At 38.7% G+C, this 11,687-nt stretch overlaps 1 protein-coding gene across 3 annotated transcripts in view; it reads left to right on the forward strand.

Moving 5' to 3' along the window:
• Window positions 1-11,687, forward strand: part of pou6f2 (POU class 6 homeobox 2) — a 93,474-nt gene that overhangs the window by 24,863 nt on the left and 56,924 nt on the right. For all 3 annotated transcript variants that reach the window (XM_042510685.2, XM_088071814.1, XM_088071815.1), the window contains one exon: window positions 4,273-4,370. In XM_042510685.2, the coding sequence (XP_042366619.1) occupies window positions 4,273-4,370 (98 nt within the window). The remainder of the gene's footprint in view (window positions 1-4,272; window positions 4,371-11,687) is intronic.

Raw genomic sequence — 11,687 nt, forward strand, 5'->3', positions numbered from 1 at the left:
ATGTCTTGGTCCCACCTCTGGTGCTGGTTGAGCTTAGAGTAGAAACATGCATCCATACGGTTGGCAGGTGCAGTTAGGTGCAGAGGAACGTGTTCCTACATGGAACTGCTCACAACAAAGTCTGTGGATTGTCTTGAGTGACCACGTCATGATTTCTGGAAAGAGACATTGCTGTTGAGTTTTTCGAATGTATTTTTGGTGTTTTGAGCACCACAAGCTGTGTACATTTTCTTGGAGAGAAGGCAGGCATCTGTATGGCCAACATCTCCAACACTCACCAACTTAAACCAAAACAATCTAGATTAATAAACCTCACTACTGGCAAGAGGAAAAATATGTATTTGTGATTTAGGAACTGTCCATTTATAGCTCCCTAAGTGATGCTGTAGTTTATTATTAATGTTGTAAAACATTATACTATCTGAGAAACTTAGAATTTTTAATCTGTTTATGATATATTAGAGCAGTTCGTTATCTTTCTTTATAAAATTATGGTAGCTATAATATGCCGTTTAATCCAGGACTGGGATTTTTCTTCCAAACATTGTTGCCACTCTGGCGTACAGATAGAAATAATTATGAATGCTGAACTTACAATACATTATTTCTGTCACTTCTAATACTTTATAAAACATCGTTATGAGTTGTAGTTCATGATTATAAACATTTAAAAAGAATTTGATAAGGGCATATAGAGTGCTCCAGGGATGCCATTTTTCTGTTAGGCTGACCGGAAAGCCAGTGTCGCCATGGTTCCCTCATTTAAAAGCCTATGGGATTTTTCCATGGGATTTGGATCATTTCAGAAAATATGCTCCATGGTGAGCAAACCCTTATGATACCTACACATTTTGTTCAGCAAGATAATCCTCAATCTTCTAATCTTGAACACCACTTTTGAGATTTCTGAAGCCTAAATGCAATCACCAGAGGTATAAAGCTATTGTTTAGGTTAAAACGAACCACACTATGGCATAATAACATTCTGTATTCTCATTTAGCCACTGTTAGCAACCACTTTTTTGAGAAACATAAAAGCTTCAAAGTTTATGAGTGGGGTATTTACTGATGTATTTTATGTCCTAGAACAAACATGAAAGTCTTCGCCGCTTGTGTTTACCACAGACCTTATTTAAGGATTCTAACCAAAAACACATTCAGAAAACCCATTGACTTTGAGACAAGGAAATCGCAGGTACTGAAATGCAGAATTCCAGGTTTTAGTACTCATTACTGGGGGTTTTTATAAATACATCACAATGCTTCATGAATGTGCTTATAATGTGTGATAGACATGACCTTCATAGAAAGTTTTACCAGTTTTCCTTTTTTTTTTAATTCATTGTCTGATTTAATGAGGTCGTGTGGCCTTCAAACACATTTCCAAGCAACTTTACTGCAGGGTAGAGCTGTTGTATGAAGGAGACAGCACATCTAAAACGATATTTTATTAACCTTTTGTGAGTGTTTTTGTATCATACATTCAAAACAGTCATTCTTATTGAATTACAGACAGCACATGACCTTTTTGTCAAATGCTCACATTGGTGTTTTTAAAATAAATTGCCCATTTTTGTGCTATTAAATTGACTTAACAACTTGACTCATAGAGGTTACAGGCACTCATCTGTGCTTTTACAAAGCCTTTAAATTTGAAATTTTTATCGAAGAGAAGCTGATCACTCATACTTTATTTATAGAGAATGCAATAAAATAGAATAATTTGCCTCATGCAGTTTCTTAACAACTCCATGTACATTTTATACTTGCAGTATATACTTAAATGGAAATGAAGGAATGTTTGGAAACAAACAGGTCTCCAATCTGTGTTTTACACTACTTTACGACAGTAGGAATCATGCCAGTATTAATATAATAATTTGTTTTTAAAACCTCTGCAAAGCTTGGTTTTAAAATCCTATGACTAAATTAGCAACAATCAAAGTTTTGGTTCTGAACAAACATTATTACAAAATATGTATTTCTAAAATTTACCTTGCAGCACTAGCAAACAACTTGCCCTATACCTAATTTTGATTAAAATGTCGCTGAAGCTGGATTGATTCATGTAAGCATTGCTGTAGTCAACCAAGTCATGACCACAGTGTATCAAGACCAAGACTTTGAGAGATGAGACCAGGTCAAGACCAGACCAGTGTGAGTTCCATTCTGCATGAATCGCTAAATGTGGAATATGTGCACTATCGGCAGCCCTTAAACATGCACAGAGCACAAAGATTCCTCTTCATTCATGTGTTTTATAACCATACTGTATGTATACAAGTGTGCCATGATTCTTGATTAAATAATCAAAAGGCAATGCAGAGGTGACTTTTGTGTTCAGTAATTTTACTTTGTTGTCTTTAAACACATAAAAACACTAAGGAGCTGATTCAACTCGACCTTTACTTTTCAACAATTCCGCAATTTAGTGATATCCGTGCAGTCAGGGTCTTGACCAGTCTTGAAATAAAGTCCCGAGTCCTCTTAGTCTGACAAGACTGAGTAAAAATGTGGCCAAGACGAGACCGTCACTTTTTAAAAGTTGTCATAAGACTGATCTCAAGACAGACATCGATCTCAAGTAATATAACACTACATGGAAGTTCGTGACATCAGGTTTTTCCAGAGTAGCCTTGTCCACTACCAACCACTGAGACAAGCACAGTCAAAACAACAAAACAAAAAAAAAAAAAAAATCTTTCAAGTGAAAGTACCAAAACTGTTTTAACTGTGGCAGAAATGTTTGTGTTCTTGTAATACCTTATCACTTATGATAAGAGACAAGTTTAGAAAATAGGTTTGTGGGACCTTTGAACTCATTTTTCAAGTGTTTTTAGAAAAAAAATCAATGTTTCAGCAGACATTTTTTATACTGAAAAACTCAATCAGAAAATCTAAGGATGAAGAGGTTCTGGTGACACTTTTTCTCCATAATAGGTAAAAAAAAACTTGAAAGAAAAGGACACTTAATCAAACTTAAATACTTGTGTAACAGCTTAAAAGTCGATCAAGGACGGCAGTATTCTTCCAGGTTAAGGCTAGTGTGGTTAAACATGGTAGTTGGTATCAACAAAAGGCCTGAAGTTGTCATTGAAACACCAAAGTGAGATGAATCAGTGAGAAGATGTTATCCACTCTGTTGTAACAGTTTGTCAGCTAAAGAACAGGGGTCCTTCTTTATTGTAGTTTTACCACTTTTGGTTTCCATGGCACTGCACCTTCACCAACTTATTCAAAAGATGTTCATCCTCCAAACCAACATCTTTACAACTCTCTTGAAGTGATCTACTATGAAATCACAAAAATCCTCTCATTGTTGGAAAAACCAACCCGAATGTAACTGTCTTTTATTTAACACCAGTACTATATATTCATCTATGTTCACAAGGCTATTGTTTTCTTCAAGTTTTTGGAACATTATTGCTATAGTAGGATTGAAGTGTCCTTCACACTAAAGTCTTCCAGCTGTAAATTTTCTGTTCTTTTGGACGAATACTCTCGGAACATTAAATAAATTATGTTCAGTCAAGTATTTTTTTTTTCTTCTGGACAGTCAGTTTGGCGGAAGACATTGAAGAGACATTTATTTTTTTTGACAATTCTTTCTGCAAGATTTACTCGTCTTTGCACTCAGAAAGCCTTTGCGCCAACAGTGAGGTATCATGCGATCTCGATATCATCGAGGTCAGAGGGTGAGGGTCAAAGCAGCCTTTTGACCTTTCAGAGCCATCCACACTCATTGCGCTGCGGAGATATTTTGTGAGATGGGTATTGCTATGATATCCAATCGCCGGTGTCCTTTGTTTTCCCTGCAGCCATCAGCAAGCTTATTATCATGTCCCTGTCTGCTCCACTCCACTCTGCCCTCATAGCAAACAGGTCTAATTGTGTCTCGTAGCTGCAGGCTCAGAGCGGAGGGGGGGAGTGGGTTTAGATGAGTGATACTCGGTGATGTAAATGGCTGAATAATATGGCCCCAGCGTTTGTGGTGGAGCTCTATCTCTCAGCGGTAATCTAGGCCATCGGGGACCCGCCAGTATGCATCATCCCCCATCAATGAGCCTCTCCGCTGGTTGGTAATTTATTCAGCGCTACAGCGGTTATTGATAAAGCACTTAAATACAAATTCCCCTCCTTTCCCAACTGCCCTCCTCTGCGTCGTATGACACTGTGTTGTAATATTGCAACGCGGTCTGTGTTGTGTGTTTATTTACTTACAGTGTCTCTGTTGATCTAAGGCGATTATTGTTGTCTATTCTTCTTTCCCAGGAGCTCGTGACGGTTCGGTCCAATCTGACACCAGCAGCAGTCCTTCTGAGCAGAGTCAGCTGGGCCAGTCCCACCCAGGATACCCAATGGGTCCACAGGTGAGTGAGGTGACCTGAAACACTCTCTCTTTAACCATTTAACACCTGAGCAAATTGGCTTGGTTAATGGGTAGAAGGCAATGAGCAAAATCACAAAAAATGGCCCAAAAATTGGCAAGAAATAAGTTAAAATTAAGTTACAATAGTTACAATTAAAATTAAAAACAGACAACAAAAACAAAGAAAAAAGTGACATTGAAAAAAAATCTTCTAACATACTTATAGTTATAATAGTAATATTAGATATTTTTGCCCAGTTTTTTTTAATAATATCTAATGATCCCCCCCAACGATTTAAATGACTTTTTTTTTATAATAATAATAATAATAATGTTTTGCAATTTTCAGGACATTTTTTGCCAAGTTACTCATTGCCTTTATCCCCATGTTTTTTTAAAGGAATTAATGACATTTTCTCAAGTTTAAATGCTTGTAAAAGGTGCAGCGCAACAAAACTAATGTCAATCCAGGTGTTAAAGGGTTAATCGGTGATTTTGTGAATAAGATAATATTTTGCCGGGGCCTTTAAGAACGCTGCGAAATGCCAAAACTTCCACAATAACTCAGATTTACATGAGTTTGACTCTTCTTGTCAGCTTAAGGAAGTCTGGGAACATATTAATACCAAAAAAACAAGTGGTATAATAAAATGTAACAAACGAATGTTCAAGGGTTTGGGCTTGTGAACCCAGTCTTTTCAAGCGGCAGTCAGGTGTGTTTGAGAAGTTGGAGAAGCTATTCAGGGTAAAAAATAATCTATTTATCTCTTGATTAGTAGTGTATCTGTTTAAATCTCCTGGAAACTTTCAACTTACTTTGACATAAAAACTCTAAAAATGACTGAAAAAATTGAACTGACTGAGGCAAAGAGCTGCCAGCCTCATCAGATTTCAGACACCTGCTTCTTTCCCAGAAGAGTCAAGATGAAAGGGGACAGATGTGACACCAGACATTAAGGTACAATACTCACATCAGGTCCAGTGAGGGTTTTGATAAAAACAATTTATGCTAAGTAGGTAAAAATATGACTGTGAAGTCATAATGCCTCCATGTCCTTATTTCCCCTCAAATGACCTTTTAAAGTCATGTTGGTTTATGTAGAAACAGTGAGGAATGTATGAGATCAAAATTTACAACATTTTTAGCACTTTATGTTTCTGTTCTGAGTTTTGAACATTTTTCATTCTTTATTTGACTGTAATACTGTCATACTTTGTGCGTCAATGACACTGTAATGGTGGTAAATGAACAGGAGAAGTCAGTCATGGTAGAGCTGCGTTTGCTGGTTGGGGAAAGCATCCTTCTTTTTGATGTTGAGTGCTATGATGTTGTCCCTAGTCTCCTTGATGTGGGCTTCTTTACAATTTTGTTTTCTGCTTCCACACGTGTAAAATAATTCAAAGAAGCCAAACTTCGTAAATTTTTAATATTGATAACTAGAAGATTTTACACATCAAGTCCGTATTTTTCAGCCAAGATTGACTGACTTTAAAAACCTCATGCTATGTTAATCACACCAACTGTCAAGCTTTCATCTGTGATTTAAGTTTTTGAAACAGGTTTGATTTAAAATTTTAAAAAATCATGCATTTCATGTGCATTTATGTGTATGTGTCCCTACCTTACACATATTGCCACCACTGTTTAGTATCAATTGGATTAGGAAATGTTGGTGGAGTTATTTATTCATTTATTTATTTATTTATTTATTTTGAGATCCAGTGTGAAGGATTTAGCAGAAATTGTATACATTTTCATAACTATGCTTTCATTAGTTTCTGATCTACTGAAACTGAAACACAGGAGAAATTTCAGTTCTGCAAACTCACCGCTAGGTGCCCCTAAATATTACACACTGGACCTTTATGGTGTGATTCCAATATTGCCATCAGTTTGTCAAGTTGGCCCTCTGACATCCTGAAATAGTCCTGGAAACTATAAAGATAAATCATAAGCTCCTTTATCAGCAGGTAAAAGTCTGATTTATTTTACCTTCTCAGGATTGGATGGGCCCAATATTTTCATTTTCTACTTTCAAGAAGAGAGAGAAAAGAGAAATCATCCTCTATATTGTATTGCATTGGGAGTTTTTACAATTAATAGAACAAATAAGCACATTGGACTCAGCATACAAAGGTTGCATTACAATTTTAACTGGATGACAGGTTAAAAAAACACATACATACAACGTAAAATATGGACATGGTCTGTAAGAGCCTTAACTCAACTCTGTCAAATAAGCTATGTTTAGTCTGCCATAATGAGAGTAGCGGTAAGGTATTTTCATACAGTGCCAGTTTTTAAATTCATATTTTTTCAGAGTACGTGAGTGAAACAAAAAACATCCTCAATATGCGACGGTGTGATTCATTTTCGGCTAAAATGTGTATTTGTTTAGTATTTTGTCATCACACATCAAATGTAATCAAGTCGTGTCACTAATGAGCTCACAATACAGGCCTTGTCAAAACAAGCAGGGGAGCAAAGAGCCTGAGCCTGCAGCCCTGTTAATAGCTCAATCAGGCATTGTCCTATCTGATTGGATTTATTGGCCTGGTGGCTCTGCGATGTTTAATGAACATCTATCTCATTAGTGTTGCTCAATGTCACCGCTCAACACACATACACACACACACACACAGAGCATCAGGTTTCCTCCACCCTCTTTAATAAGGCCATTCTCCCTGCACTCAGTGTTACTCAATGACAGTCAATCCTCATCAGGATAAACACAAGAGGAAACATGAGAGGAGGAAAGTCGTTCAGTTTAGTCGGGCAGGTTTGTAGGGTGAGAAATCCCCAGTGAAAGAGTCAATCTGCTGTAAGTGGAGATGAAGAATGAGCTAATTAAAAGCACTTTTCTGATTACAGACACCCTCACTGGTCAGAGGCGCTGTTTTTGTAATAGATAAGAAATATACACAAAGGGAAAGCATCTCGAGCAGGCAGCAGTTACAGTCTGAGCCTCAGCAGGCGGCTTTCAGCAGTCACCATCTAATATATTAATGCTGTCAGTACAGTCTCTGTGAAGCTAACACTTTTCAGAAACAAAGGCGCTCCGCATGCCATACCCAATTCTCTTGTTCCAGGATCAATATGTTTTGATAGATTCTCGCTCCAGAGCCGGATATTGTTCGAACAACCATTATCCGATGGTAGTTTACCCAACATGAATCCACCTTCCTTCTGTTTCCCACTCGCAGTTAGGATGACAAAAGTCTGCTATCTGGGTGATTATGGGCAATTTCTCAGTGCCAGAGCTGCCAAGCAGATAGAAGGGCCTATTCTCCCCTGATGGGCAGAGAGGCTGGGTACCACATCCAGTCCTGAGTGGGGCTGCTTCCCCATCCAGAGCCCAACACACACCCAGTCTGTGCATCTGTGTGGCCCCTAGGAGACCACTTCTCCACACTCAGCTGTCAAGCTTGCCAAGCACTGTACAATAGCTTTCCAACCGCACCTACTGTATGGAGAAGCTGCCTGATATCAGACAGAATTGTCAACTCGTTACACTCCGTTTCCATCTTGAGCCTGACATTACCTCCAATCCAACCAGTTTCTGGGGAAGGGGATTTGATTTTTCTTAACCAAAAATTAATGTATCCCCCTGAATCTAATGTCATTTTAAGTCGACACTGATATGTAGTAATGCGGTTTTAGCAGTGTTTTCCACAATGACATGCAATGTCCAGCTGGGTGAAGACAGTAGTCAGCTGGCTAGGTCACTGCTGCCAAATTATCTGCAGACCCGCACCAGTAATTAAAATAGTAACGTCACTAAATAAAGCAGTTTCACCTGAATAATCAGTGTCCATTTCAACTGACACAGGACATCCAAGGTTGTGGGAACTGGGAGCTGAGCTACCATTTACGTTAACTTATGTCCAACGACTTCTTAAAGTTCTTCATTCAGTTCTGAGATATGTATTTTAAAACAACTAAGATCTGAAATATGGTAGTTACATGACCTGAAACAGTAAGAAAGTAGTTGGCCAAAAATGTTGGCCAGTGCTCTTGGAAAATTCTCTTTTAGGAGTGGAGGGGAGCAAAGTAAAACAAACTGCAATATCGGGTGATATTAAGAAGACATATCAATTTTTAACAGCCTTCATAGCAGCACCTATCTTGTTTATAGTGCTCAACATTGTTTTTATTTCTCTTTGTTGGTTCTGGCTAGCTTGAATATGGCATTACTCCCTCCTGTGGTGCTGATTGGCTAATCATTATTCCCCCCACGCTGCACTTATTGGATTATTTTTCATTGAAAATTCAACGATTCTGGACCCAGCCTGGTGGAGAGGAAGAGGAAGAGCATCAGGTCAAAAAGGCAGAAGGGGATACCTGTTCATCTAGATGAATGATGCTGGAGATTCTCTTAGTCAAAGCTTGTTGAGTGGCTGCAGAGTAGAGCTTATGATGTTTATGAGTGCTGTTCCCGTTCAAAACGTGCCTATTGGGAACGGTCCAATTGCTTGGCCTCCAATATCTCTGCAAGCAGATTTCTTAAAAAACAAGCATCAACCTCTTGGCTGATAAATGAAGCCAACGTAGAAATACCAAAAACTTCAATTCCTCGAATGGCCTCTTGAGGCTACAGAAGCAAGTCAGTCCCCGTAGACCCTCATGGTGAAATGCCCAACAAAAAAAGGGTTTTGGTCTTTATAACTAATTACATCACTGGTGACAACCGTAGGGGAGTGAGTTTTTATGTAAGTTACGCGTTTTCATTTTACCAAGACTAAAAGTTGCACATATTTAAGGGAATATTGAGTGACAGGCTGCCAGCAAGGCGTCACCACAGTCTAAATCAGATCCTCACCCCTTCACAGTTCTACCCTCTCCCCCAAATTTGGTCACCTCTGGCTCCGTAACACCAAGATGGTGATGGCCAAAATGCTGAACTGAAGGCTTCAAAATGGCAGTCCATAAACCAACAGGTGATGTCTCGGTAGCTGCATTCATGATTTTTAATCTGGATCCTGAGCAACGCACCTGCTACAGCTGTGGAAACGTGTCATTTGGATGCAAAAGAATTTTATCGCCTCAGTCAAAACCCAAATATTTCCAGGAACAACAGTGTTCATGTTGAAAGATACATCACTGATGATGTATGTTTGAGTTTGCTACAATGAAAACATCTCCAGTATTTCTTTCTTCATCTGTTGTTTTAATGTACTAAAGCGAGTGACATAGAGCGAAATGTACCCAGCATGCCATTCAGCGGTGTTACAATTAACATGGGTCCCCTGTCAATACCCTACACAGTGTTCACATAAAGGACTACTAATAAATATATCTGATAGAGCTTGAGAGCTCAAACTGCACTTACTCGGGTAGCAGCAACACACCTGCCAAATGCCAAGTTTATCACATGAAAGAATATCGAGAAAAAGACAGACGTACAACTAGAGATTTCCTCCATTTTAGTTAAGATGCTAAATTTATTCTTATCTCGGATTTTGATGTGTGCATATACGGTGTTCTCACCACAGATGAAGATCATAATCAGTCTTAAACTGGCACAACAAACAGCCTAAAGACCAAGAGCTCTCACATGCTTTAAAAAATCCTCTCCTCTCTCTGCCTGTGTGCCTTTAACAGCTGCCTGTTTCTCCAAAGCTGCCTGTAATGATAAATAAATCAGGGCTACATCTGATAATTGCAGAATTGTCTTTTAATGTTATTCCCTTCTATGTGAGGCTGTCTTTGCTGTCAAGCCTGGCAGTCTCATTTTGTTTGACTCAGAGATGAAATGTTCAAAGAGCGTCTTTGATTATATGCTGCTTCGATTCGAGATTAAATTTAGTTTAAAACGCGAGATTAAACATATGTCACTTGAAGCTAACAAACGGGTTGCCTTTGTTATTGTTCTTTGAGGATTCTTTGAGCCCCCGAATTATTAATTCATTTTTTAAAGTTAATGGCAAATGTCATTTTGGATGCTCTCAGATGCGTCAGATATTGTCATTTGTTATGCGCTGTTGTTGTGTATCAAAGCAAATGTTGAGAAGGAGGAATCCTATATCGTGTGTGTGATTACTCCTGCCAGCAACAATCACCTATCTATGCTTTTTTATTCTTTTAACAGCTTAGAAACACAAACAGGTATTCATTTTGCCTCTCAGTGCAGATATTCCGCCCTGAAATCTCCTGTGCTTTGTGGCTTTAAACCCACCTGACCTCGTACCTCTTAAACTGTGATCGCATGTATGTCGGAGTGGGTGCAGGCGTTCTGCACCGTGCAGGGTTATCACAGTGACACGCCTGTCACCTACGAGCACCAGGTTTGGGAGTATGGTGGGGTCTTCGCACCAGTCAGCCCGCTCTGCATCCTGTGCTGGCTGCAGACACACCATGCAAAACAGAAGCAGATAGCTGACAATTGGAGTTAAAGGCTTGTGAACTTAAGTCACAGTGGAGGAGTCAACACAGTGCAGCCAGGCTTACCTAGCAACGTCGAAAGGCTGCTTTAGTGTGGACACAACACAAGCTGACAGTGTGCTCTTATTATTTTATTCCAAACAATTCAATTCAATGTTTAAACAGTAATTTTGTTGGATTTTGCAGCATCCTCAGTATCTCCTGTCCCGTACCTCCTGTGTAAATTCAGTTTGACGTGCTCAAACGCTGACATAATTTGAAAAAGGTTTTATCGGAATGAATGAAATTTAAGATGTCATTCCCTGTGTATTCATGGAGATTTCAGCCACGATACAAACATTCCCACTTCGGGCTCAAAGCTCTCGATGAAAAATGTGTTGGTGTATTTCCGAAACCACTTCCTCGGAAAATACATTTGAAGAGATCTTCTACTGTGCAAAATATCTCAGAGCGATACTTCTGATAACATATCTTTTCCTCTATGGGTATGACTGCACCGAATCCACTTGAACTAATGTGAATGAATGGATACATGAAAAGTTGAGAGTGATGTGTTATATCCCTCATCAAAAGAGTAAAGTACTGCTACTTTTTTTTTTTTTTTTTTTCCGAAAAGCACTGTGTATTTCAGGCACATTTCTGCGGTACCAGGGATTTGTTCAATGGGATGAAACATAAATCACTCTGCATCTCTGTGAAAGAAAAATTCTCAGCCCTTTCACAAAGATTGGATTTGATCTCTGTCAGTATAAACGGCGGCGTGTTTTGACTGTCAGTGTGTGACACAGCAAGGCACAGAATTCATCAGCAAAACAAGTGCATTCATCAAAACTCATTGATTAGCCACACAATCACTTTGATGACATCTCCGTCACTGATTTACTTGTCTTAATTAAGCATCCCAGGATATAAAATAGTGTATATTATGTATTTACC

The sequence above is a fragment of the Plectropomus leopardus genome, chromosome 21, assembly GCF_026936395.1.
Source record: "Plectropomus leopardus strain MGB_pleo_1.0 chromosome 21, ASM2693639v1, whole genome shotgun sequence".
Classification (NCBI taxonomy): Eukaryota; Metazoa; Chordata; class Actinopteri; order Perciformes; family Serranidae; genus Plectropomus; species Plectropomus leopardus.